Raw genomic sequence first — 25,345 nt, 5'->3', positions numbered from 1 at the left:
CCCAGTGTCAGTCACAACTCGACTTAATTGGTCAGGGGTCCCTTTACCTTTACCTTTACCTTAAAGCCTACTGAAGCTCATGAAATACCCAAACATATGTTTTTCAGGAGCTCTTTTCCCCACCAAGATGAAACACATTGGAAATATATTTAATGCGATGAAACATTTAGGGATGTTAATATAGAGATACCTGAAGTTCTTGAGCTTGAAAATTTAGTTGGTGTTGGGAAGCTTCAAACTCTTTTGCCATCTTCTCAGACACAACTGTCATTCTCTTTACCTGGGAGGGATAGGTGAGAAGGAATAATAAAATTGCAATATAATTGCTGACAGATGAAGCACGATCCTATGCACACCGACTTTTCTAGCAGTAACCCTCACTGAACAGAGCGTCCATTGCCATAATACTTGTGAGTGTAAGCCTTGATGTTTTTCTAGTTTAGCATGTTTCCTCTTTTATTATATCGCAGTTTCGCTCTCCACAGTTTTACCTCTAGCCGGCATCACCTAAAGCTGCACAAAGTGTATTTTCTAACTGTCAGCCACAACTGGGTTCCAATAAAATCATTAGCCTCTCAACTCTGCAAGCCTGTGCATGTCTACTCAGGAGTAAGTGCTCTTGAGTTCCATGGGACTTTGCAAGCAAGGACGTATGGCTTTCAGCCCAAGTGTGGCTCAATGTATACTTTTAAAATCTGCTAAAACAAGCCCAATGGTCATGATTAATACAGTCATACCTCGGGTTACAGACACTACGGGTTGCGCTGTTTCGGGTTGTGCACCACGCCGAACCTGGAAGTACTGGAACTGGTTACTTCCAGGTTTCGGTGCTTGCACATGGGCAGAAGCACTAAATTGCGCTTTGCGCATGCGCAGAAGACCAAATCACGACCCACACGTGCGCACACGCAGCGCTGTGGGTTGCGAACGTGCTTCCCACACGGATCACGTTCGCCAACCCGAGCGTCCACTGTATACACATCTGAAATACGTGACGCAGGAAGAAGCTGCGTGGATCTTTGTGTATTTTTAAGCAGCTAACACTCTTTTACAAGCCCAAGAAGCTATGCAAGGTGCAACAAGGGACTGGTTTTGAATGAACATGCCTAGAAATTATCTAATTTTTTGTGGTTGTTGTTTTTCCTGAAAGTTTAGTTCCTAATTACATTAAAGGGAAAGAGAGCTAGAAGACACTCTCGGTGAGGGAAAGGGAAGAAGGGCATAGAGCTGCCCCATCTGCATATCATGCTCTCAGTGGTCTCTGGCTCCATATGACAACTTCAGGGTCGAGCACCGGCAGTCCTACTGGGAAGTCTTGTGGCAGGTCATCAGTTGGCCCCGCACTGCTTGCGATTCATTTTCCTTGACAGTTCATTCTTCTTGCTGACAGAACACTCTCTCTGCTTTCTTAACAGCCACCCCCTTGGTCTCCCCCACCGCTGTCTCTGGCATCATTTCACAACAAAACAACCTTCCTGAGCCAAGGCCTGCTGAGTCGACTTTTCAGCGGCGCTGAAGATCAGGTGCCATTCAGCCCCCCAAATAAAAATTCACAGTGGATATCCTGCGTCTGGTCGCTCAATCCTAGGCCTCGGAAGGCTGCTAAACATGTGGGTTGTCAACAGGAGAAACCTAACAGGGGCCGGCGTGTACAGATATGACTTTATTTTGTGCCCCTCTGAAATGCTCCAGCCTACTTGATTTTGCAATTTGGCTGCTTGCAATTATTTACTATAATGAACCAAAAATGCTTCTTAACATTCTTATGGTTCAGTATTTTAGAAGTGTGTGTGTGTATATATATATGTGTGTGTGTGTGTGTGTGTGTGTGTGTGTACGTCTAAAATACTGAACCGTGAAAATACTGAAAATACACAGTGGTACCTCGGGTTAAGTACTTAATTCGTTCCGGAGGTCCGTTCTTAACCTGAAACTGTTCTTAACCTGAAGCACCACTTTAGCTAACGGGGGCCTCCTGCTGCTGCCGCACTGCCGGAGCACGATTTCTGTTCTCATCCTGAAGCAAAGTTCTTAACCTGAAGCACTATTTCTGGGTTAGCGGAGTCTGTAACCTGAAGTGTCTGTAACCTGAAGAAAATGTAACCTGAGGTACCAATATAAAGGTAAAGGTAATGGTACCCCTGCCCGTACGGGCCAGTCGTGACAGACTCTGGGGTTGTGCGCCCATCTCACTTAAGAGGCCAGGGGCCAGCGCTGTCCGGAGACACTTCCGGGTCACGTGGCCAGCGTGACATCGCTGCTCTGGCGAGCCAGAGCCGCACACGGAAACGCCGTTTACCTTCCCGCTGGTAAGCGGTCCCTATTTATCTACTTGCACCCGGAGGTGCTTTCGAACTGCTAGGTTGGCAGGCGCTGGGACCGAGCAGCGGGAGCGTACCCCGCCGCAGGGATTCGAACCGCCGATCTTTCGATCGGCAAGCCCTAGGCGCTGAGGCTTTAACCCACAGCGCCACCTGCGTCCCGAGGTACCAATATACACACACACATATTCATTTTGATTTCCCCTTGCTTTTGTCCCAAAACAATTATCTCTCATAAATTCTAACACAGAGTAATCACTCGGTGCAAGCTCCTGAACTGCTGCTGTTGTTATCATTTATTGCCTGCCCTTCACCTTAAGGTCCTGGGGCAGGTTTCAATTATACTGCCATTGAACAGTTTAAGCTCCAGGATGAACAGGGGAAAAATCCCCACCCTGGCAAGCAGTAGAATATAGCTAGGACATATCACAGACCAATCCATAACTCAGTTCAGATGAAGTAATTTGATTTAAGTTCCATTTAACACCTAATGAAGTTAATGAGACTAAACCAACATAAAAAGTACGTGTTTAATGAACTTCTGTTCCTGCACTAAAGCACTAAAATACAGGGTATCTCAATCATTATAAACACTTTAATAAATTAAAAATTCCTATGCTGGATAACTTTAACAAAGCAGCCAGCTCTCTCCAGCAGGACGTAAAAACGCATAGAACATTCAAAGCAGTACAAAGGATCTCAACTTGTAACACAATTGTTTTCCTAATGCAAAAGCATGCACATTTATTCACCTGTAATCACTTTAAGGTATTTATGCCAAAATCGCACATTATATATTTATGCTAAAGCCTTCAAAGAAGCAGTGGGTGATAGTCATCAGGTATGCATGTGTATTCACTAAAAATAATTGGGAAGCACAATTCTTTGCTTGATGTGTATATATTTATATTTTTAAAAGCACACAGCTGAAGAGTTTCCGAAGTTTAAGTGAATCATGACCATAGGGCAAGCTTAGAGGAAGAACAGTGACAAAAGATTATTTCTTTTTCTTATCTGTGAAGCTGTCAACTCAACATTCCCAGTGTTTTGACCTCTGTAACAAGCAAGGAATCTCTAGTATTGGGGGCCGAAGGCTATGTGTAAGGAGCCAAACAGTGCAAGCGTTACCTCATTAGATGCATCTTCCAGCTTGTTCTGGTAATCTGTCAAGGTATGCCTCAAAGTCTCAAGGACAAGAGTGAAGCTCGGAGGTTTATCTTTGTCCTTGTGAATGCCTGGAGAAAAATACAGAATCAAAACAAAGCCCTTCGAGTTGAACAGAAGACAGAAAACTTCTCCAAGAGCAACAGAGATATTTAAATTAGTTGGGCTCCAGTGACAATACAGAATGTTGAACAACCGCCGTGTTTTCTCTGAGGCATACTGGAGTAACTGTTCTTTAATGCCAAGCAAAGCTTGAAGAAAACTCTCGCACTGTGGCTGCAAATTCACCACATGAAAAATATTAACTCCAATTTGGTTTCCTGCACGTCATGAGGTCTATCTCTGATCTTATTTTTTAAAGGGGTCTAATGACCGCAGTTCAACACATCGTTTGGAAATGATAGCCGTCCAAAGGAAGCAAATATTTGTTTTTAAGTGTGCGGCATTCGTGCCTTTGTCGCTTCAGGTTCAGTCATGCCTTTCAAATGGAAACGTTCCTACACGTGCCAAGGAACACAGGACTTCCTATTATGCCTGAGTGCAACTTAACACCGTTGAAATGTGATCCTGAGTGTTATTTATCTCCCTACCCTGCATGCAAATGGCGGTGGGGAATCCAGTTGAAGCCATTCAAACTCAAACTCACGACCACAAGGTCCCCAGTGCTCCTTTCACTCTTACCCCCTCCACCCTCCAGCTCAGATTCCAGTATTCCCACTTGTCATAACTGGTACAGTCGTGCAAGACATTTGCTATGAGCTCAGATCATGGTTTGGCATGCCATCAGTCAAGTCACTTTCTTAAGATTTGTGCCAAACTGCAATCCAAGCCCAGTGACCGCAAACAACTTTATCCTAAGAACTGGTCCTGAACACCCTGCCCAAGAACTAGGAATGAAATCAGCTCAGATGGGCATTTAGCTTCTAGGAATATTTTTTAAAGGAGCATTATCAGGTATTGCTAGAGGAAGAGCCACGTAGATGTACAGTCCTACCTTGGAAGTTGAACAGCTTAGTTCCCGAACGTTTTGGCTCCCGGACGTCGCAAACCAGGAAGTGAGTGATCCGGTTTGGGAAATGTTTTTGGAAGCCGAATGTCCGACAGGGCTTTTGCAGCTTCCGATTGGCTGCAGGAGCTTCCTGCAGCCAACCAAAAGCCGCGCCTTGGTTTCTGAACGTTTTGGAAGTCGAACGGACTTCCGGAATGGATTCCGTTCGACTTCCAAGGTACGACTGTACTTCCGAGTTGTTGCATTGCTGCTGTATTGTCCGAAAGGGAACTCATACAGATAAAATTGACAAGCTTTGGCATAATCCCATGCCACATCATGCCTAAAATAATGTTTGCTGGAATTCTACTAGCACACTGAAGTTCAAGGCCTGATACACTGTGAGCTCCTGAACAGGCATATCTTTACAAAAGGTGCATAATAGAATATCCCTTCTCATCCATTGTTCCTAGATTGGAGGCCACCAAGATCACAAGAAAACCTATGCTGCAAATTTTGCCTCTTACATTTCAGAATCTGAAGCTGCGGGTAACAGATTCCACATTTTAAAAAGATCCTTAGAAAACTAATATTTGGGAAAATATCCAAATGAGAGCAGGAGATTCCACATTAAAAGACAAAAATACACACACATAACTGTCTGAACTCTTATGGCTAAACTACAGTTTATTTCTGAGGGTTTTAGTTTTTTAATGGTATGCTTATGCTGACCACTGTGATAGTGAAGAAAAAGCAGCCATTCAGAATTGGGTATTTTAGTTTTATTGTTTTATCAAACTGGGGGAGGCAGTGGAAGACAGGAGTGCCTGGTCCATGGGGTCACGAAGAGTCGGACACGACTAAACAACTAAACAACAACAAAATGCTTTGCTTGCCTTGTATTTTATGGTTGATGCTATTATTAAATACAACCCTTGGATCTGTCTGGATGAAGGGCAATTTAGATATAATAAATAAATAAAATAAATAGGCTCCCAATCCAGCTTGGGTCCTGCATAACTTTCCCACCAGAAGCTGACCCCTCCCTGGTTGCTATTTGCCCCTCAAAGGTGCAATTTGCAGTAATCAGAACTATTTTAATCATCGCTGTGCAACTTTGGTGACACCTTCACTAGTTTTAATGAGTTGTGGGTAAACCTTTGTTCTATGTCACCCTTCATCCCAGGGTGGTTTACAATAAAAACACAAGGAATGCATACCATAATAACAAATAATAACCTCCCTCTACGAAACACAGTTGAACAGGCCATAGATAGTTAACCAGCAAGAAAGCCCAACTACATGGGCAGAAATTTTATGTAGCCTAGGGCTGCCATACATCCAGAATTTCCTGGATGTAGTTGGGATTCGCCTGCCGAAAATGGCGTCCAGGCGGAGTTTTCGGAAAGCGGTAAGAAATGTCCAGGTAAATCTATATTGGAAGTGATGGGTTTGGGGCAATTTTCCTAAAAATAGGCACAAAACTTCATTTTTAATGGAGATTTTGCAAAAACAAAAAGCTCAACAGCTTTTGTGTTTGTATTTTCACTTTTTGAAATATGGCAACCCTAACGTAGCCTCAGGGGCAACCATGGAGAGTCTATCAGGCTACCTCAGGGGCACATACCAAGCAGACTGGTAACAAACAGAACAATCAAGGTATTTCCTCACATTGACCTCTGCGTCAAGGGCAAGTAATGTGCCAGGAGACCCTGAGCAAATCTCGTGGTGGGGTTCAAAAAGAAAGGACTGAGAGCAGAGAATAACCAGAAGGCATGTAATGCTGCCATACTGTTGAAGGTAACCAGTTTTCAGCCAAGAAGAGAGGCTTCCTGGTGGCTTTGTGTAAGCCACTATGAAGGAAAAGTGGGAAATGAACTTAACAAGTACATTTCAAAAATTAGGAAAAATATATAGGACGCGTAGCTTTATCCTAGGAGATTTACTGGAGAGGCAAACTCACAATAAGTTTTAACCACAGGAAATACTATTGTAATGCACACATTTGATTATAGGAGCCTTGGGCTCCAAGCCAGTTGCATGATGCTAATATTTTATGTACAGCAATTCCATCAGGACTTCCTTAAGTTTTCTTAAGAACAATTTCAAAATTATTACCCCACTAGTTTTCTCTTCATTGATCCTGGGTGGCCAAGGTGAGGCATAGGTTGTAGATATTATTTTGTGTGTGTGTGTGTGTGTGTTTGTGTAACTGGAGAATCCACCAGCCAGCTTATGGCCCCTCAACAATGCACTATGGCTGATCCCCAACTGACAGACGGGAACCAAATCAAATATTGTGTGTACTGTAGGACATATTAGACTGGTCCTCATATTGTCAACATGTGACAGACTTGCCAAAGAGAGTTGGCTGCTGCCATTTTGTGACACAGACCCTCCACGTGTCCCTATTTCCCAGGGACGGTTCTGGATTTACAGAAGCCATCCTGGTTTCTGATTTGATCCCAGAATGTACTGCTTTTCCTTAGGATTCCCTGTTTTCATTGTGTCACGGTCCGGTTCATGGGCGATCGAAGTCCCAGCAGGGGACATCAGGACCGGGGCAAGATGGTGGGGTGGGAGCAGGAATGGGGGTCCAGAAGCCAGGAGTCAAGAAGCCAAGAGTCCGAGGGTCAGGAAGCAAGGAGTCACGAAGCCATAGGTCCGAGGATCAAGAAGCAAGGAGTCACAAAGTCAGGGGTCCGAGGATCAAGAAGCAGGGACTTAAGAAGCCAAGGTTCAAGGATCAGAAAGCAAGAAGCCAAACACAGCAAGGCAGGAAGCGTGTTGCTGTGGCAAAGAGCCAAAGGGAAATGCTGACCTTATATCCCTTCCCAGCTCTTGCCTCCAGGTGCTGTGAGTTACCAATCGGCCTCACCTGTGATGCCACATCTTGCCTATTCAGAACAAACTTAGGAAGGCCCCAGTCCTGCAAGGTCCTACTGGTCACAGAACCTGGCTGCTGCACACACACCTGACACATCGGAGAAATGCTGAAGGGTATGGAGTCATGTGACCCTGAGCCAAGGAGATAAATAACTAGACAACCTTTAGAAGGCATCTGAAGGTAGCCCTGTATAGGGAAGGTTTTAAAAAATGTTTTATGTTTATTTATATGTTGGAAGGCGCCCAGAGTGACTGGGGCAACCCAGTCAGATGGGTGGGGTAAAAATATCATCATCATCATCAACATCCCTATTTTTATCAGAGAAATATTTAAGGGTATGCATTTAGCCACATCATTCCTTAGAGTTCTTATTTCTAGAAAGACCTTTCTAAATATTTATATGAATCATGAAAGAGTGTCACAAACCTTGTTTGGTTAACTTAAGCAACCAGGGCAGAATGTCAACCTACAGTGCAAAGTCTAATTTTATTCAACATCAAGACACAGATACACTGCATAGCTGTCAACTTTTCCCTTTTCTTGCGAGGAATCCTATTCGGAATAAGGGAATTTCCCTTTAAAAAAGGGAAACGTTGACAGCTATGATACACTGTCCTTAACTTAGCTTGTATCATTGACACTGAATAAAAATGTTAGTTCCATGGGAGTCGATGGATAATGTCAGAAGGGAAAAGAAGGAGGGAAGAATCCCAAAACATTGCAAAAAAAGATATTTTCAACTGTCATCTCTTCCCAGAGGCTACAAAAGGACAGGCAAACCCCAGCTCCAGAACTAAAGCACCCACACAAAAAGGCATGTTTCATATCAATAATTATTCCCAGGATTTATTTGTATTGACTTGGCTCTCTTCTCCAGGCAGCCAGTCTCCCTTGCCAAAACCTCTAGCCCAACAAAGCGGATCCAAAACGCTGAGTTCAAAAACTTATTTCCATTCTTCTCGTGTGCCAAAGAGAAAGGGAGCAGCTAGCCAGAATCTGCGGCAGATTCGGTTCCCCAGGCCACACAACACTTTGTCCTTCTGCCTCCAAAACTCCCTAGGGCTAGTCTGGATTCCCCATCGCAACCACGTTGTTCCAGAAGCACTAAAAAGTTCGTGGTGATTTCATTAACATTCATTTGTTGGGAAAGCTAGAACTCAAGGGAAAACTGCAGGAAGGTCCCGGCCACGTTACAAGCAGAAAGCAGACATGGAAGTAATGTCCCAGCATCTAGGTTGCGATGCAAACAGACTGTGGTTGTGTCATCATTGATCCAGGATCTTCTGGGATCCTGAGAGTCACTCCTGTCTGTCCCCCCCGAAATATCTGCTATCACATATTCACTAATTAAAGTTCGGAAAGTTTGGTGAATGGTCACAGATGTCGGACAGCGAGAAATATTTGAACACAGACGCCTTACAGGCCTTCAAAGTAGGCCCCCTCTGATACAATGCACCATTGGCAATGTTCGTAGAGCTGGTGACGTCCTCTTTTCATACTGCTTTCAGTTCCCTCGTCACAGCAGCTTGGATGTGTGAAATGTTGGAAAAATCTGTGTCTTTTCAGTGCAGATTTCAGTTTTGGGGGGAAATAAATCCGGTGGGGCCAGATCAGGAGAATATGGAGGGTGGGACAACTCTGTAACCTCAGTAACGATTTCACGCAGAATATGCAATTCTTCTGCCATCATTCGGACGGACAAACACCAATCCCGTCGACAGTTGCCGCCGTTCTGCTCATCAATGGTCTGCCAGACTGAGGGTCATTTTCGATGGCTTGTCGCCCTTCACGGAAACGCTTAAACCACTCATACGCTGTCTTTTGAGTTGCAGTTTCATCTCCATACACAACTGTGAGCATTTCGTGGGTTTCCAATGCCGACTGTATGTTCAAATATTTCTCACTGTCCGATTTCTGTGACCGTTCACCGAACTTTCCTGTCACACCTTGTATGATGTCATCTTGTATAATGTCTTGTATAATGTCTCCAAAGACTCTGATACAATGTACTAAAATGGGATGTGCCTAGAATTAAGGCTCCTTTGTCTTTGAGTATGTGGCCAATTAACAAAACATTTCCCCTCTATTTATCTCAAAGAAATGGCTCCAAAACGTTTCTTCAATAGAATTTCACTTTGGCTTGAAAACCAAACCTATTTATCTACTTGCACTTTGATGTACTTTTGAACTGCTAGGTTGGCAGGAGCAGGGACCGAGCAACGGGAACTCACCCCATCGCAGGATTCGAACTGCCGACCTTCAGATTGGCAAGCCCTAGGCTCTGTGGTTTAAACCCACAGTGCCACCCGCATCCCTAGTAGTAGTATACATATACATATATATACACACACATATACGTATGTATATGTATGTATACATATACATATATACACACACATGTATACGTACGTATATATGAGACACTTTGCCTTTTCCGTACTTCCATTTGGCGTGATCACTACTGCCACCACATGCCAGACAACAGAAAGAAGCAGGTTTGTTTTTGCACATTGGTTGGGGAAGAATTCGCGCTGGCACGGCTGCAGTCCTCACCCCCTTCTCAACTGGCGTCTCAAAAAGTTAACACCATAAAGAGGAACATGTGTACACTCTGCGTCCTGCATAACCTTTTTTGGAGACGTGACCTTTAAGTAGCTGAAGGTCGCTTCTGAATTTGGCTCGGTTCAATCAAAAACATCTGTTCCCCTTGTAGGCGTGGTGTAAAGGACTTTTTCTCTCTGCTGGATTCGGAGCACAGCAAGCGAGCCCTTTCCTGACCCATCACACACAACCCTGCACTTGTAAATCAAGCGCGGGGGCTGACAACAGCGGGGCCACATCCAGTCACCTCTTCCCAGCTAGCGGGGCCACGCGACCGCTGAGAGAACTGCTCTTATCATGTCATCAAATCAAAGCATGTAGAGAAGAGGGAATGAAAGAGGCATCTGTAGAATTCCCCCAACGCAGCGACTTTGGAACGCTGACAGATGCATCTGTCATTTTCTACCTTCAACTAACCTGCTGTCCGCTTGCCTGACACAGGAAAGCTGTCCAAAAGCAACTCCAGATCTCTCACGTTGTTTTCGCACGTCTCTGTTAGGAAGGCCTGGCGTTTCTTGGCCTGCGTTTGACGGGCAGTGGGGGGGGAGAGGAGGGAAGAAGACCAAAAAAAAAGCAAAGATATTGAGGGCACGAAGTAGCAAGAAGGGCATCTCACAATCAACACTGCTGCAGGACGTGTTGTATGAAACAAAGCAAAACAAAGTAATGCACGCAGACACAGCCAAAATGGTAGCTCCGTGGCCAAACTAGCTCCGTTAACTGGAGAAATGGCACTCAGTTCAAGGAGAAAACGAGTTCTCGTGTAGATCATAGAGTTGCAAAATTGGAAGGGACCCTGAGGATCATGTAGTCCAGCCCCTGCCAATGCAGGAATAAGCAACTGTCCCATATGGGAATCGAACCTGCAACCTTGGTTTTATCAGCACCAGGTTCCAACCAACTGAGCTATCCAATTGCGATTTTCATATTACTATTGTTAAGGTTTTTTCCCCCCGCTGCCAAGTAGTAGTCATGAACAAACTGTACGTTACGCTGCAGTCATATAAGATGAAGGGTTGCATCCAATGATTTTGAGGGCACAGGGAGAAGGATTTTTTTAAAAAAAACCACACAATTTTTATTGGAATTTTATTTACAACATAACATAAACCCTCACCCCCTAACATACAAATCCAACCTCATTAAATGTGAACATAACATACAGTGAGCATAACATACAACAATACAAACAACCATATAAAAGACTTCCTTTATCCTGTATCTGGCCTCCTTATTTACTTCTTATCAACTGTTTCCTTTATGAATAGTTATTAAGATTTTTCTAATTCTAACTTAAATATCCACAAAGTCTCCTGCATTAATCGAAACAAGTCCAGGTATGTATTTTAGGGCACTGTTTTGTGAAGTATTCTCTACATTTCCCCCACGCTTTTTGAAACTCTTGTCTAGTGTGATCTCTAATTGCCTCTGTTAATCCAGCCAGTTCAATATACTCTAACAGTTTGTCTTGCCATTCCTTTTTTGTTGGCAGAGTTTCTTTTTTCCAGTTTTTAGCAATTAGGATCCTTGCTGCTCCTGTGGTGTAGAGGAATATTTACTGATCTTCTCTTGTTATACCTGTGTCCGTTATCCCTAGTAGAAAAGCTTCTGTAGGAGAAGGAAATTTTTGGATACAACACGAAGATCCTTCTCTGCTGAAAAATGCACTGAAGGGCGGACTTTGCAGAGGACAAGGGCAAGGGGATGGGAGAATTCAATGGGCAGCATTCAGCTGCATTTTACTCAAGAAAAAGTAATGAGCATTACTGAGTTAGGTCCACTAATTTCAATAGTCTACTTTGAGTAACACTTCGCTGAATAACACTCAACCTCTTCTTTCCAGCTGCTTTCTCCCTGAACTCTCCTTCCAAAATCAAGCAACTTGTGGCTATCACCACCACCAATGTTTCCTTCAACAAAGACAGGTTCTGGAACGCTGACAAGCATAAAAACAGCTTGATTTAATGGGGGGGGAGAGCAGATGGCAGGGGAGAAGCTCAGTGCTACCTTCCCCTTCTCAACTGCAAAGCATTGCATGCAGCTGCAGGATTTTGCGAAGCTGGCCCCTCAAAAATAGGGCATAACTTATGCCAGGAACTATCCATTTAGGGATGCGGGTGGCTCTGTGGGCTTGAGCCTCTTGGGCTTGCTGATCAGAAGGTCGGCGGATCGAATCCCCATGACGGGGTGAGCTCCCGTTGCTCGGTCCCTGCTCCTTCCCACCTAGCAGTTCAAAAGCACATCAAAGTGCAAGTAGATAAATAGGTACTGCTCTGGCGGGAAGGTAAACGGCGTTTCCGTGCACTGCTCTGGCTCGCCACAAGTGGCTTAGTCATGCCGGCCACATGACCCAGAAGCTGTACGCCGGCTCCCTCGGCCAGTAAAGCGAGATGAGCGCCACAACCCCAGAGTCAGCCACGACTGGACCTAATGATCAGGGGTCCCTTTACCTTTACCTTTCTCATGTTATCCTTTCCAGGGACATGTGGATAGGTTGGACTGTGGACGAGAAGTTAGTCCTGTGGACCCAGAGAGCTGATTCATAGCTGCTGACCTGAAGCTGGTTTAGGGTGCTCAAATTCAAACTTCCCAACCTCTTAACCAGATTGGTTTTCTTCCTTTCTAACATATTTCAGAATAGACACGCATGGGATGGGGGATAAATTTCAAAGGCACCTCTTATCTACTCAAATAAAGAATTCTTGGTTGTTTCCAAAAAAATTCCAGCTATGCCCTTGCTGATTACTATCATGGGTTACGTACAGGTCACCGATTGACAGGTGAATGAGTAAATGTTTCGGAGGCATCAGTCTCATAACTGTTTACATGATGGCTGGTTCCCCAGATATTGCTAGGGATGGTAAACTCCATTTCACCTTTTGGCTAAATCCGTGGAACATGTAAGGAATCGCAGGGCGAAGTGAGCTCAGAGGCTCTCTTGTAACCCACCCTTCCTCTGGTTAATTAGTTTTGCCTTCTAATTTTATCTTCAGAACAACTGTAGGAAGTAAGTTAGTCTGGGAGTGATTTGCACAAGACTGCCAAGCGACTGAGGGATGATTCATCCTTCATGGTAGCAGGGATGGCTGCCATATTTATATGTAAGTGTGTCTGATGGGAAGAAGGGACACAGCTCTCCACACATGAAGGAGGACGTGCTCAAGGATGTGGTGGCTGATCACAGCTGCCTCCCAACAGTGCCCCAGAGGACTGGAGATGCACACCTCTCTTTTTCCGTTTGCGTTTTCCACGGAGCTTCCTGACATAGATACAGCAAATACTCTTGCCCCTAATTTGAGCATGGATTTCTCACACTCAGTGCTAACCGCTGTAGCACAATGGCTCTCAAGAACATCATATCTTACTTGAGTCATTGTCAAGAGTGCGCGCAGGAGCCAGGCCCTGTGACCTGTAGGGCTTTGCAGGACTGGGACCTTCCTAAGTTTGTTCTGAAGAGGCAAGGCGCGGCCACACAGGCGAGGCCGATTGGTAACTCACAGCACCTGGTGGCAAGAGCCTGGTATACTTGTATGCACATTAAAAACATTTTTTAAAAAGCAGCTCCAAAATTCTCCCTTAAAATAAGAGAGGGGTAGGTACCAGAAAATGGAAACTGCGTCTTGTAAATAAGGATACTTAGAGCATATGGAAGGCAAGCAGTCAACTGCTTGGAGCTAGAACATTAGAGTAGTACTGGGAAATCTTAAGAATTTCTTCCGAGTCTTGCCTGCAATTGGAAAAACAAAGTGGCCAACTTTGAGCTAGGAATGGCAAATACAATCAGCAAATGTATATGCAGAGAAGTGGTGTAAACATAAATATACTAACATGTGGTGAATTAAAAATAAAACATCTGGAAGAGAAGAGGAAACAGCCCAGGCCCTACAGCAGCTTGCATAGATCTTTTGTGTGGGAAGTGATTTTGCTGCACAGTTTGAGTATCTGGTACTCCAAATACTTAATGCTTGCATGAAAATATTTATCTTATTGGTGTGACATTGCTTTTAACGTGCTTTCTCCAGCGTCTTGCGAGCCAGGCAGAGTAATATTGACACAAGCATGTGCAGCCCCACCACTTTACTCTATTTATATACCCTGTAAGAATAACATGCATCTTTAATAATTCTTTTCTGGAATATTGATGTTTCAGAAACGAAAAACCCTGGCATGAGAATTCCATTGGCACTGGAAATTCTTTGTGAAGTATAGTACTAACCATCACACAGGGAAACCCATGTAAATGCTACAGAGGATCAAACACTGAAATGTATATGAATAATATATTAGCGGATATACAGAACATATAATTAAAATTGAAATAGTGGAGCAAATTTATAAAATATTTAAACGGGACGGTGGAGAACACTGCAGAGATTCACATACGTTGCTTGTCTTCCAGTCAGTCACTATACACGGTTGGCTCGTAACAGAGCTCGGTTTTACAGGGAGAAGATGTTTCTCACCATAAAAGCCGTATCCTTAAATCTTTCAGGCTGACTTTGTAGGCATGAAAAGTGCCGGGTAATCAGAAGTTAAGATTGCAGTTGGTTCCCCGAGCAAAAGTTAGATCCTTCGTTACCAAAGGAAAGAAATGGGAGATGCGGACAGTCGCCCCCGCCCCCACTTCATGTGGAAGTTTGCAAAAAGGGTGGTGTCAATCTCATCTTTTTTGTGTTTTCAGGTTAGGGCAAGGACAAGAAAGGGCTTTGCACACTCACAAGTGTGTGCTTTTAAATGAATAAAAAGGTAAAGGTAAAGGGACCCCTGATCATTAGGTCCAGTCGTGGCTGACTCTGGGGTTGTGGCGCTCATCTCGCTTTACTGGCCGAGGGAGCCGGCGTACAGCTTCTGGGTCATGTGGCCGGCATGACTAAGCCACTTGTGGCGAGCCAGAGCAGTGCACGGAAACGCCATTTACCTTCCCGCCAGAGCGGTACCTATTTATCTACTTGCACTTTGATGTGCTTTTGAACTGCTAGGTGGGAAGGAGCAGGGACCGAGCAACGGGAGCTCACCCCGTCACGGGGATTCGATCCGCCGACCTTCTGATCAGCAAGCCCAAGAGGCTCAAGCCCACAGAGCCACCCGCATCCCTAAATGGATAGTTCCTGGCATAAGTTATGCCCTAGTTTTGAGGGGCAAGCTTCGCAAAATCCTGCAGCTGCATGCAATGCTTTGCAGTTGAGAAGGGGAAGGTAGCACATGGAAACGCCATTTACATTCCCGCTGGAGCTGTACCTATTTATCTACTTGCACTTTGACATGCTTTCGAACTGCTAGGTTGGCAGGAGCTGAGACCGAGCAATGGGAGCTCACCCCGTTGCGGGGATTCGAACCACCGACCTTCTGATCAGCAAGTCCTAGGCTCTGTGGTTTAACTCACAGCGCCACCCGCATCCCTAACATGAGATAAAGGTAAAGGTACCACTGCCCATACGGGCCACTCTTGACAGACTCTAGGGTTGTGCGCTCATCTCACTCTAGAGGCCGGGAACCAGCGCTGTCCACAGACACTTCTGGGTCATGTGGCCAGCGTGACGAAGCTGCTCCGGCGAACCGGCACCAGAGCAGCACACGGAAACGCCGTTTACCTTCACGCTATAAAGCGGTACCTATTTATCTACTTGCACTTAAGGGTGCTTTCGAACTGCTAGGTGGGCAGGAGCTGGGACCAAACGACGGGAACTCACCCCACCGCGGGGATTCGAACCGCCGACCATGCGATCGGCAAGTCCTAGGCACTGAGGTTTTACCCACAGCGCCACCCGCGTCCCACCATGAGATAGATGGGCACAATTCAAGCATGCTGGTCTTGGGGAGAAAGGTAGTTAGGGCTGGCCAAAGTTGATTTTGCTGCCTGAGGAAGACAAGAAGACGCTGCTTGAAATTTGACATACTGACACTAACTGGGCAGTAGCTGAATCTTACGTTACGTTGGCTGCCTCCACTGCACCCAACAGTAGCAAGCTAACTTAGGAGGTCCAGAGAAGGCCATGTGCCACACAGCAGTTTCCTTCTACATGTAGCTGCCACTGCCACTGTTTGAAGCAGTTGCTTCACTCAGCCCAATGGTAAGGGCTGGAAAGTAATTCCTACTGCGTCCAATGGGCCTTACTCGCAAGTAAGCGAGCATAGAATTGCAGCCTGAATTGTAAGCAAGCATGTCCTTCAATGAAACGTACTGTACTTTTCTGTATAAGATGAGGTTTTTTTTACTCTAAAATAATGTTTTAAAATGGGGATCGTCTTATACACGGATATTGCATGGGGGTGGGATGGGTGATTGGTTGCAGCCATGAGCTGCAGCTTGTCAGCGGTGATTTGGTGGGTGATTGGGCCATCTCCCCCCATTTTCTTAAATCTGAGCCCCCCAAAATAGGGGGCATCTTATACAGGGGGGGGGCATGTTATACATGGAAAAATATGGTATTTCTGTAGATTATAATATTCTATTAAAAAAAAAAAGCAAAAGCTCACAGCCTACAGTATCTTATTTATACAAGTTAAGATTTATGCTGGATCTTAGCTTTGGTGCAGTGCTAGCATGAAGATGGCATAATGCAACAGCTCAACCCAAGTACCCGCCAGCCAAAAACACAGTCGGGATTCAGGCCTCATCATGGGACTGAAACTGCCTTGGTCGCACTGGTTGATGATCTCCGGCGGGCTAGGGACAAAGGTGAGAGCTGTTTCCTAGTTCTGCTGGATCTCTCAGCGGCGTTTGATACCATCGACCATAACATCCTTCTGGACCGTCTTGAGGGGCTGGGAGCTGGGGGCACTGTCCTACAGTGGTTCCGCTCCTTCCTCCTGGGCCGTGTTCAGAAAGTGGTGGTGGGGGATGAGTGTTCAGACCCCTGGGCTCTCACTTGTGGGGTGCCTCAGGGTTCTGTCCTCTCCCCCATGCTTTTCAACATTTACATGCAGCCGCTGGGAGAGATCATCAGGGGGTTTGGGCTGGGTGTTCATCAGTATGCGGATGATACCCAGCTCTACCTCTCTTTCAAATCAGAACCAGTGAAGGCGGTGAAGGTCCTGTGTGAGTGTCTGGAGGCGGTTGGAGGATGGATGGCGGCTAACAGATTGAGATTGAATCCTGACAAGACAGAAGTACTGTTTCTGGGGGACAGGAGGCGGGCAGGTGTGGAGGACTCCCTGGTCCTGAATGGGGTAACTGTGCCCCTGAAGGACCAGGTGCGCAGCCTGGGAGTCATTTTGGACTCACAGCTGTCCATGGAGGCACAGGTTAAATCCGTGTCCAGGGCAGCTGTGTACCAGCTCCATCTGGTACGCAGGCTGAGACCCTATCTGCCTGTGGACTGCCTCGCCAGAGTGGTGCATGCTCTGGTTATCTCCCGCTTGGATTACTGCAATGCACTCTACGTGGGGCTACCTTTGAAGGTGACCCGGAAACTACAACTAATCCAGAACGCAGCAGCCAGACTGGTGACAGGGAGCGGCCACCGAGACCATATAACACCGGTCTTGAAAGACCTACATTGGCTCCCAGTACGTTTCCGAGCACAATTCAAAGTGCTGGTGCTGACCTTTAAAGCCCTAAACGGCCTCGGTCCAGTATACCTGAAGGAGCGTCTCCACCCCCATCGTTCTACCCGGACACTGAGGTCCAGCACCAAGGGCCTTCTGGCGGTTCCCTCACTGCGAGAAGCCAAGTTACAGGGAACCAGGCAGAGGGCCTTTTCGGTAGTGGCGCCCTCCTTGTGGAATGCCCTCCCACCAGATGTCAAAGAGAACAACAACTACCAGACTTTTAGAAGACATCTGAAGGCAGCCCTGTTCAGGGATGCTTTTAATGTTTGATGTATCATAGTATTTTAATATTCTTTTGGAAGCCGCCCAGAGTGGCTGGGGAGGCCCAGCCAGATGGGCGGGGTATAAATAATAAATTATTATTATTATTATTATTATTATTATTATTATTCATGTTCAGCGTGTAAATCTCTCATTGAATTTGCCTGTATGCTTCTCCCCCGTTCAAGTTCCCCAGAATAACTGCCTAACATTTTAAAACATTGCTGAGGCCAAACGATCTAGACTATGTTTTCCAGATTTAATATTATTTGCGCCAAGATTACTGGTTTAAGCGAGGCTTAGTTTCAGCTGCAGAGCTATTTCCAAAAAAGGCCTTGCTAGTTTTAAGGCCACGTGTACCAGTTTCAATTGCTGAATAGTCACGTAGCTGCAAAAACTGAGCAGACAGAGAGCAATGTTAGTCCCAGTGCATCGCTGTTCTTTGTAGCCATCACAGGCTCTCCGTAAGGAAACGCAGCACAACAAGGGAGGCCATTTCCATAAACACGCAGTCGGTGATCCTTATTTTACTATAAAGTTTCCCTGGGTGATCCTCATTCTGTTGCAAAGTGACTTTCAAAGTCAGTAGCTCGTTAAAATGTCTTGCTTGCCACCCACTTAAAAAGCCATTTATTTCCCAACTGGAATCACTGAGGGCTATGCTTTTTGAAACGTCTTGTCCTGTTCTAAAACAGTAGGAAAAAAATAGCGGCACGTTTTAGCAAAAGGTCACCAAGTGCATCAGCAGCAACTTTCAGCAAAACAGATTGGTGAAGCTTCTTATAGATAAAGGGACCCCTGACAGTTAAGTCCAGTCGCGTATGACTCTGGGGTTGTGGCGCTCATCTTGCTTTACTGGCCGAGGGAGCCAGCGTTTTTCCAGGTCATGTGGCCAGCATGACTAAGCCCCTTCCGGCACAACAGAACACCGAAACCAGAGCAGCACATGGAAATGCCGTTTACCTTTCCACCAGAGCGATACCTATTTATCTACTTGCACTTTGACGTGCTTTCGAACTACTAGGTTGGCTGGAGCTGGGACAGAGCAACGGGAGCTCACCCCGTCACGGGGATTCGAACAGCCAACCTTCTGATCGGCAAGCCCAAGAGGCTCAGTGGTTTAGACCACAGCGCCACCCGGTTCCCTAAGGACTAGCAGATCTATTTGGTGCAAAGCATCTTCCTACCTGTCAATCAGGAATGGGGAACCGGTGGCATTCCAGATGCTGTTGGACTGCAATTCCAATTCCAGCTGGATTGCAATTCAGCCCCATAGTCAATTATCAATGATAATGGGAGTCATAGTCTGGCAACATCTGGAGAGCCATAGGTTCCTCACCCATGCGCTGTATTTTGTACACCTCCCATCTCTGGAGTTCCTGGACAAATTTTGTCAGCAACCAGCTGCACCTGTAGATGGCCATGGTTACGATAAAGGAATAATTAATTGTGCAAGAAGACATAGCAATCTTGCAATAACAGATTTTATAGCTTAAACACCCAAACTAAATGTGCTACTTACAACAGATTCTGTTGCACGTTAGCTTAATTTTACTGAGCAATTAAAAACAACACTTCTATAGTGTTAAACGTGTTATAAAAAGCTTTAAGCCTCTCCAATATGAGGATATATTTTAATAATTGTGTGACATATGTTTATACAATGTCCTATATTGATACTTTTTTGGCAGAAGTCAGTAGAGATTATCAACACAACTGTGCAGAATAGTCTTAAATTTGCAGGGGGAAATATCCTTTTGAATTATTTACCCATATAGGAATCAAAGGGACAACATGAACGGACTCTTTGTGCCCTCACTACGCAAAAAGACAGGCTCCCTTTAATGATTGAATTGAAGATATGTACAAACTCGCTACACATGAACAATTTGCATACATAGACTTACCATGGACAAATTCAGCAATATTTGAAATTTATTTTTGTAAATACCGTATAAAGTTAAGGCCTGGTTAACTACAACAACATATTTTTTGGTAATGTCTACAATTTTGTTGTTGTTGTGTTTTGTTTTTACATACATACGATTTCTCCCCCCCCTTTTTTTTGTCTGTTCTTACTCTGCGCACTTGTAATTATGTACTATTTATCTTTCAATAAAGAATATAAAATAAAATAATTTCGTGTGTGTGTATGTGTGAGAGATCGATCAGAATTATTTTCCCAATGCATTCAAAGAGACATTACATGCTGCATGAAAACAGAATACAGAATAAAACACATTGCCTCTCCTTTGGTGTACATAGATTCAATTTGACTGGCAGTAACACTTATGCTATCCTGGAACCACTTGGTGGCACCACAGAGAGCCTTTTGTTGCAGATAACAGCTAACTTGCAGCATTCAAAGGGTCACACGACAGAGGATGCTTACAGAGAGCTATTTACAAAGTGTTAACTTACCGAGTTGTTTACTACTTTGTTCACCCAGAGGGCTTCTAAAGCTCTCCTGAAATCTACCTGTCTCTACTCAGCTACATCAATTTTCTACACAGCTGCATTCCCTCCACACACTAGTTATCACCTGTGAAGGTACATAGGGAACGGTTTGTGTGAAGCATGCTGCGAGCTGTTAGCCCTTTCTGTGTTGGTGGCTGCAGGGATGCACAACTGAAACGACACTTTCCCTAGCAGCGACAATAATAGAGATGGATGCTATCACGCCATTTGCAACAGCAGCAGACCCTCCAAGTCTCCCTATTTTCCTGGAACAGTCCCAAGTTTGCAGAAGTAGTCTCGGAATGATCCCAGAATGTTGCGCTTTCCCTTAGGACAGGGGTCAGCAACCTAAGGCCCATGGGCCACAAGCGGGCCATAGGGGCCGTTTAACCAGCCCATGGACCCCTGCGCCAGCTCGGGGACCCCCACCTCCAGCTCGGTCGGCTCCCGTGCGCCGTGCTAAACTGGCGCAGAGCAAAGCGGGGACCGCCTTCTGTGACACTGGCCGGCTTCCCATTGGCTGCAGGAAGCTCCAGCAGCCAATGGGAAGCTGTGCACACCTCTTCCACGCCGGAAGTAGTGTTTGTGCATTCTGGCCCACCGCGGCATCTGCGGGACCGTGAACCGGCCCAAGCCACAAAAACTTTGCCAGCCCCTGCCTTAGAACGTCCCTATTTTCTTAATGGACTACGGAGAATTGGACAAAATGACAGGAAGGATTTGAAACCCGCCGGACCAGAGGTTTACAGAAGATTAGAAGAAATATGCAAATTATTTGAAGAGCAAGTAGGACTGCAAGAAGTTTTGTAAGGAGGAATACATGAAATATTTCAAAGAAGAGAAAGAAGAGAGATATTAGTTATGATATTTAAATGTAATAGTGAAAGTAAGAAATGTAAAGTGAAAAAGATTGGAAATTTTTCAGAGGTGATTGATGGAAGTCAAAAAATTGTATAAGATATAAAATTATGTTTAATAATTGTTGAAAATATGTTAACACACACACACACACACACACACACACACACACACACACAATAGAACGTCCCTATTTTTATTGGAGAAATGTTTTGTTTTGAAATATTTTTTATTTATTTTTAAACATATTAATTGTCATACATACCACATAACCTCACATCTTATACAATCTTTTTGGACTTCCATCAGCACCTCTGATGATCCCTCATTGGAGAAATGTTGGAGGGTATGGAGTTATGTGACCCCACCCCCAAGCCGAGGAAATAAGCAGGCTTTTTTCCAGCCAGAACTCACTGGAACTCTGTTCCAGGCATCTCTCAGGATCAGCCAACACTCCATCTCGGGAGAGAGACAACGCCTTTGGACTTTCACCACCTTTTCGGAACGGAGCTGGGCTTTAGTCACGTCCGGAAGAAGGTTAAGAACATTGCAAAGTTCCTTCCGCTTTTCTTCCCAAAGGTGTGAATGCTTCTGTTTCCAATTTTTCTGCCACCCCTGCCCCAAACGTCAGGGGCAGCCAACAGACATTTACAATGGGGCCATCTAGTCTACACACACAACTGCTGCCTTCCCAATCTTCCAGCCTTTCTTCCCATTACCCTGCGCCTCTAACTGCTGCTTTGAACCTGATCTATTGATGCTGACCTTTAGAGCTTTAAATGGTCTTGGCCCTGTATACCTGAAGGAGCACCTCCACCCCCATCATTCAGCCTGGACACAGAGGTCCAGCGCCAAGGGCCTTTTGGCGGTTCCCTCACAGCAAGAAGTAAAGTTACAGGGAACCAGGCAGGGCCTTCTTAGTGGTGGCGCCCGCCCTGTGGACTGCCCCTCCCATCAGATGTCAAGGAAATAAACAACTATCTGACTTTTAAAAGACATCTGAAGGTATTCTTGTATAGGGAAGTTTTAAATGTTTGATGTCTTATACTGTTTTTAATATTCAGTTGCGAGCCGTCCAGAGTGGCTGGGGAAACCCAGTCAGATGGGAGGCATATAAATAACACGATTATTGTTATGTAGCACCTTAGAGACCAACTAAGTTTGTTCTGGGTATAAGCTTTCGTGTGCATGCACACTTCTTCAGATACACACCATTCAGATGCACACGAAAGCTTATACCCAGAACAAACTTAGTTGGTCTCTCAGGTCCTACTGGACAATTTTTTAATTTATTTTGACTGCGTTAGACCAACATGGCTACCTTCCTGAAACTATAACAGTGGTACCTCAGGTTAAGTACTTAATTTGTTCCGAAGGTCCGTTCTTAACTTGAAACTGTTCTTAACCTGAAGCCCCACTTTAGCTAATGGGGCCTCCAGCTGCTGCCATGCCGCCGGAGCACGATTTCTGTTCTCATCCTGAAGCAAAGTTCTTAACCTGAGGTACTATTTCTGGGTTAGCGGAGTCTGTAACCTGAAGTGTATGTAACCCGAGGTACCACTGTATTATTATTATTATTGTTGTTATTATTAACAACCTCCCCTGCTAACTCCAACACAGATCCACTTGTTTAGCTCAGCCTAGACTTTCTTGGTCCACTAATCCACCCTGACTCCGGTTCCAGACCTGCCAGGACTTTCACCTTCTACATGCTTGGTCACTTAAAACTATAAATGCTGACAAGGTTTTGTAAGCTTAGGCTTTTATACTCAGAGGCTCATTTATCACTTCTGGGAGCTCAAAAAATAAATAAAAAGAACCCACCTCAAAGATACAAACTTTCAAAGCCCCAATGTTATTTTCCACCCCATATTGAAAATCTGAGCCAAAGAAGAATTCCTGGTTTAGCCAACCAGCTCCTGATTCCCCGCCCACCCCAAAAATGCTCCTCATCAGCCCCACTCCCACTTCCTAAAATTATTAGTTTTAAAATATATACTTCCTTCTTCTGGTGTATTTTCATCTTTCAGGGCGGGTAAATTAGCCTGGCACAGCAGGTCCATCAAGTAGGATGAGAAAATAAAGAAGGGAAATCAGACCTCTCGCTCCCTTCCTTATTTTTTTTCTTTCCTAGCTGTTTGGGCAATTCAAGGAAGGCCTGGTGCATGCTGTTATGGCATTTCTTCCTCGCACAAAATAACAAGTGCTCAAGAGGTGCTTGGAGAACTCCCAAACCACAGTCTGCAATCACAGCTTTCGTTATTTGCCTTTATGTTGATTAAAGCTGGAAGCTCTAATGAGTTTTATGCACAACTAAAACACATTGCTTTAGAAAGCAATAGGAAACTAGCTACTTGCATGTGACTAGTGAATAATAAGAAAGGAAAGGTTATTTTAAACACACAGGCACACACACACACACACACACACACAGAAAGTGTGTGTCACAAGTGTCTCAAGATCCTTCGTCCCTCCTTATTCCACTCCTGGAAAACTGCAAGACAACGACCACAGCATGAACAAATGAGTTTTAAAATATAATGTGTCAAAGCTCCACTAGGGGATTTTAATTTTTCATAATAGTACAAAGTATATTTTTCAGCTTCCTCTTTCTACGGATACATACAAATTAGCCAGCTAGAGAATATCATCATAACCAAAAAAAAGAGGGGGGTGAGAGAAAGAATAAGAGTTGAAACTCCAACTGAGCACAACTTGCATTCTGTGTAAAATTTATAATGAAGGCTCGTCTTTTTAAGGTACACAAGAGAGAAAGAAATAAAGCTCATTTGTGAATTTTGTAACTTGGGACTGAATAAACAGAAAAATTACCCCATCGGCAGGAAACCTGTGGCTCCAATGTCTGTTGAAATTCCCAAGTCTCAATCAGCCCCAGTAAGCATAGCCAACAGTTTCACGAATTACCGGTTTGTGTTTGTTAGGTCCCATCATCCTAAAAATGTATTTTGCCTATATTTGACTATTCTGAAAACTTTCACTTCACTAACCATCCTTCCAGTGTCAAACTCACAACAGGGTTTTCTTTTCCCTTGGGGCTGAGTAGACCTAGCAGATGATATGCAGGTCTCCCTGCTCTTAAAAATGTACAGTAGTCTCTGCTGACTTTAAAATATAACTTGTTGCTGATTATTTGGCTTGTTACTAATTAAAAAGAAAAAAAAATGTCTATATGATTAAAGTTGTAGTATCAGATCAGCCTTTGCAGCATCCCAAATGTCATAAAATATATACAGTGGTACCTCAGGTTACATATGCTTCAGGTTACATACGCTTCAGGTTACAGACTCTGCTAACCCAGAAATAGTGCTTCAGGTTAAGAACTTTGCTTCAGGATGAGAACAGAAATCGTGCTCTGGCGGCGCGGCGGCAGCAGGAGGCCCCATTAGCTAAAGTGGTGCTTCAGGTTAAGAACAGTTTCAGGTTAAGAATGGACCTCTGGAACGAATTAAGTGCTTAACCTGGGGTACCACTGTATCCTGTCAGTGAGGAACAGCCACTGAGCCAGGGACGGTATCAGCATCTCTTCCAAAGGTGGCCTGACTCTGAAATGGTTGCGCATGTTCAGGAGAGTGTGCAAGCATGAACTGAAATCTGCACTGTCTCCAGACAAGCATGGCTTAGTTACTAATGGAGGAATTCAATGTTGGGATTCAGAACTTATAGGGTTAAGATGTTCTGAGTAATGCCTCACATTCTGACGTCAGGTTTCGAAGGTGGGAGTTTTTCTCTTGTCTCTGTGTCTTAGAGGGAGAAGGAAGCAGTAGCTATGGCTGCGAGAAGTCCTGGAGTGTATGTCTGAGAAATGTCGCAATAAAGAACTGATAATTGGACACACAAGTGCCTTATGTGTTTGTCTGGATCTAAGCAGCAGCAGCAACAGCTTTTTCCGCTGTGTTTTTACTCTGCAAGGCGTGATGGAACGGAGCAGATGACGCAGCTTGAGGAAGCGTACCGGACCGCTGTAAAGGGCTAATTGGGATCGTAAAGTAATTAGCCACGTCACGCCTATTAATTATCTCAATAGGTTATGGGCCTAATTACCGCTTGTAAAACTGTTGCTGAAAGTCTGCCGGAATGCTTTGAAGTCAGCTGGGTCAGCTGGGAGAACGCTACTGAGAGCGGAGGTCTGCGTTCTGAGTTTTCCCTGATGCTGAGAGGCAGAGAGCAGAGGAGCTGAGAGCAGCTGAGAAGACGGGTGCTGGAAAAGCTGTTGATACGTGAGTACAGCTTGGGGCC

The 25,345-nt window shown here is 44.9% G+C and overlaps 1 protein-coding gene across 3 annotated transcripts in view; it reads right to left on the bottom strand.

The window, feature by feature from the left end:
• The window catches only part of CCDC171 (coiled-coil domain containing 171), a 212,585-nt gene that overhangs the window by 131,409 nt on the left and 55,831 nt on the right, over positions 1-25,345 (bottom strand). For all 3 annotated transcript variants that reach the window (XM_079959164.1, XM_079959166.1, XM_079959165.1), the window contains 3 exons: positions 10,379-10,481; positions 3,450-3,556; positions 191-280 (listed from right to left, as the gene is read on the bottom strand). In XM_079959164.1, the coding sequence (XP_079815290.1) occupies positions 191-280; positions 3,450-3,556; positions 10,379-10,481 (300 nt within the window). The remainder of the gene's footprint in view (positions 1-190; positions 281-3,449; positions 3,557-10,378; positions 10,482-25,345) is intronic.

This window comes from Podarcis cretensis, assembly GCF_951804945.1.
Source record: "Podarcis cretensis genome assembly, chromosome: 17".
NCBI classification, from domain to species: domain Eukaryota; kingdom Metazoa; phylum Chordata; class Lepidosauria; order Squamata; family Lacertidae; genus Podarcis; species Podarcis cretensis.
This window is presented reverse-complemented; position numbering and strand designations above follow the sequence as displayed.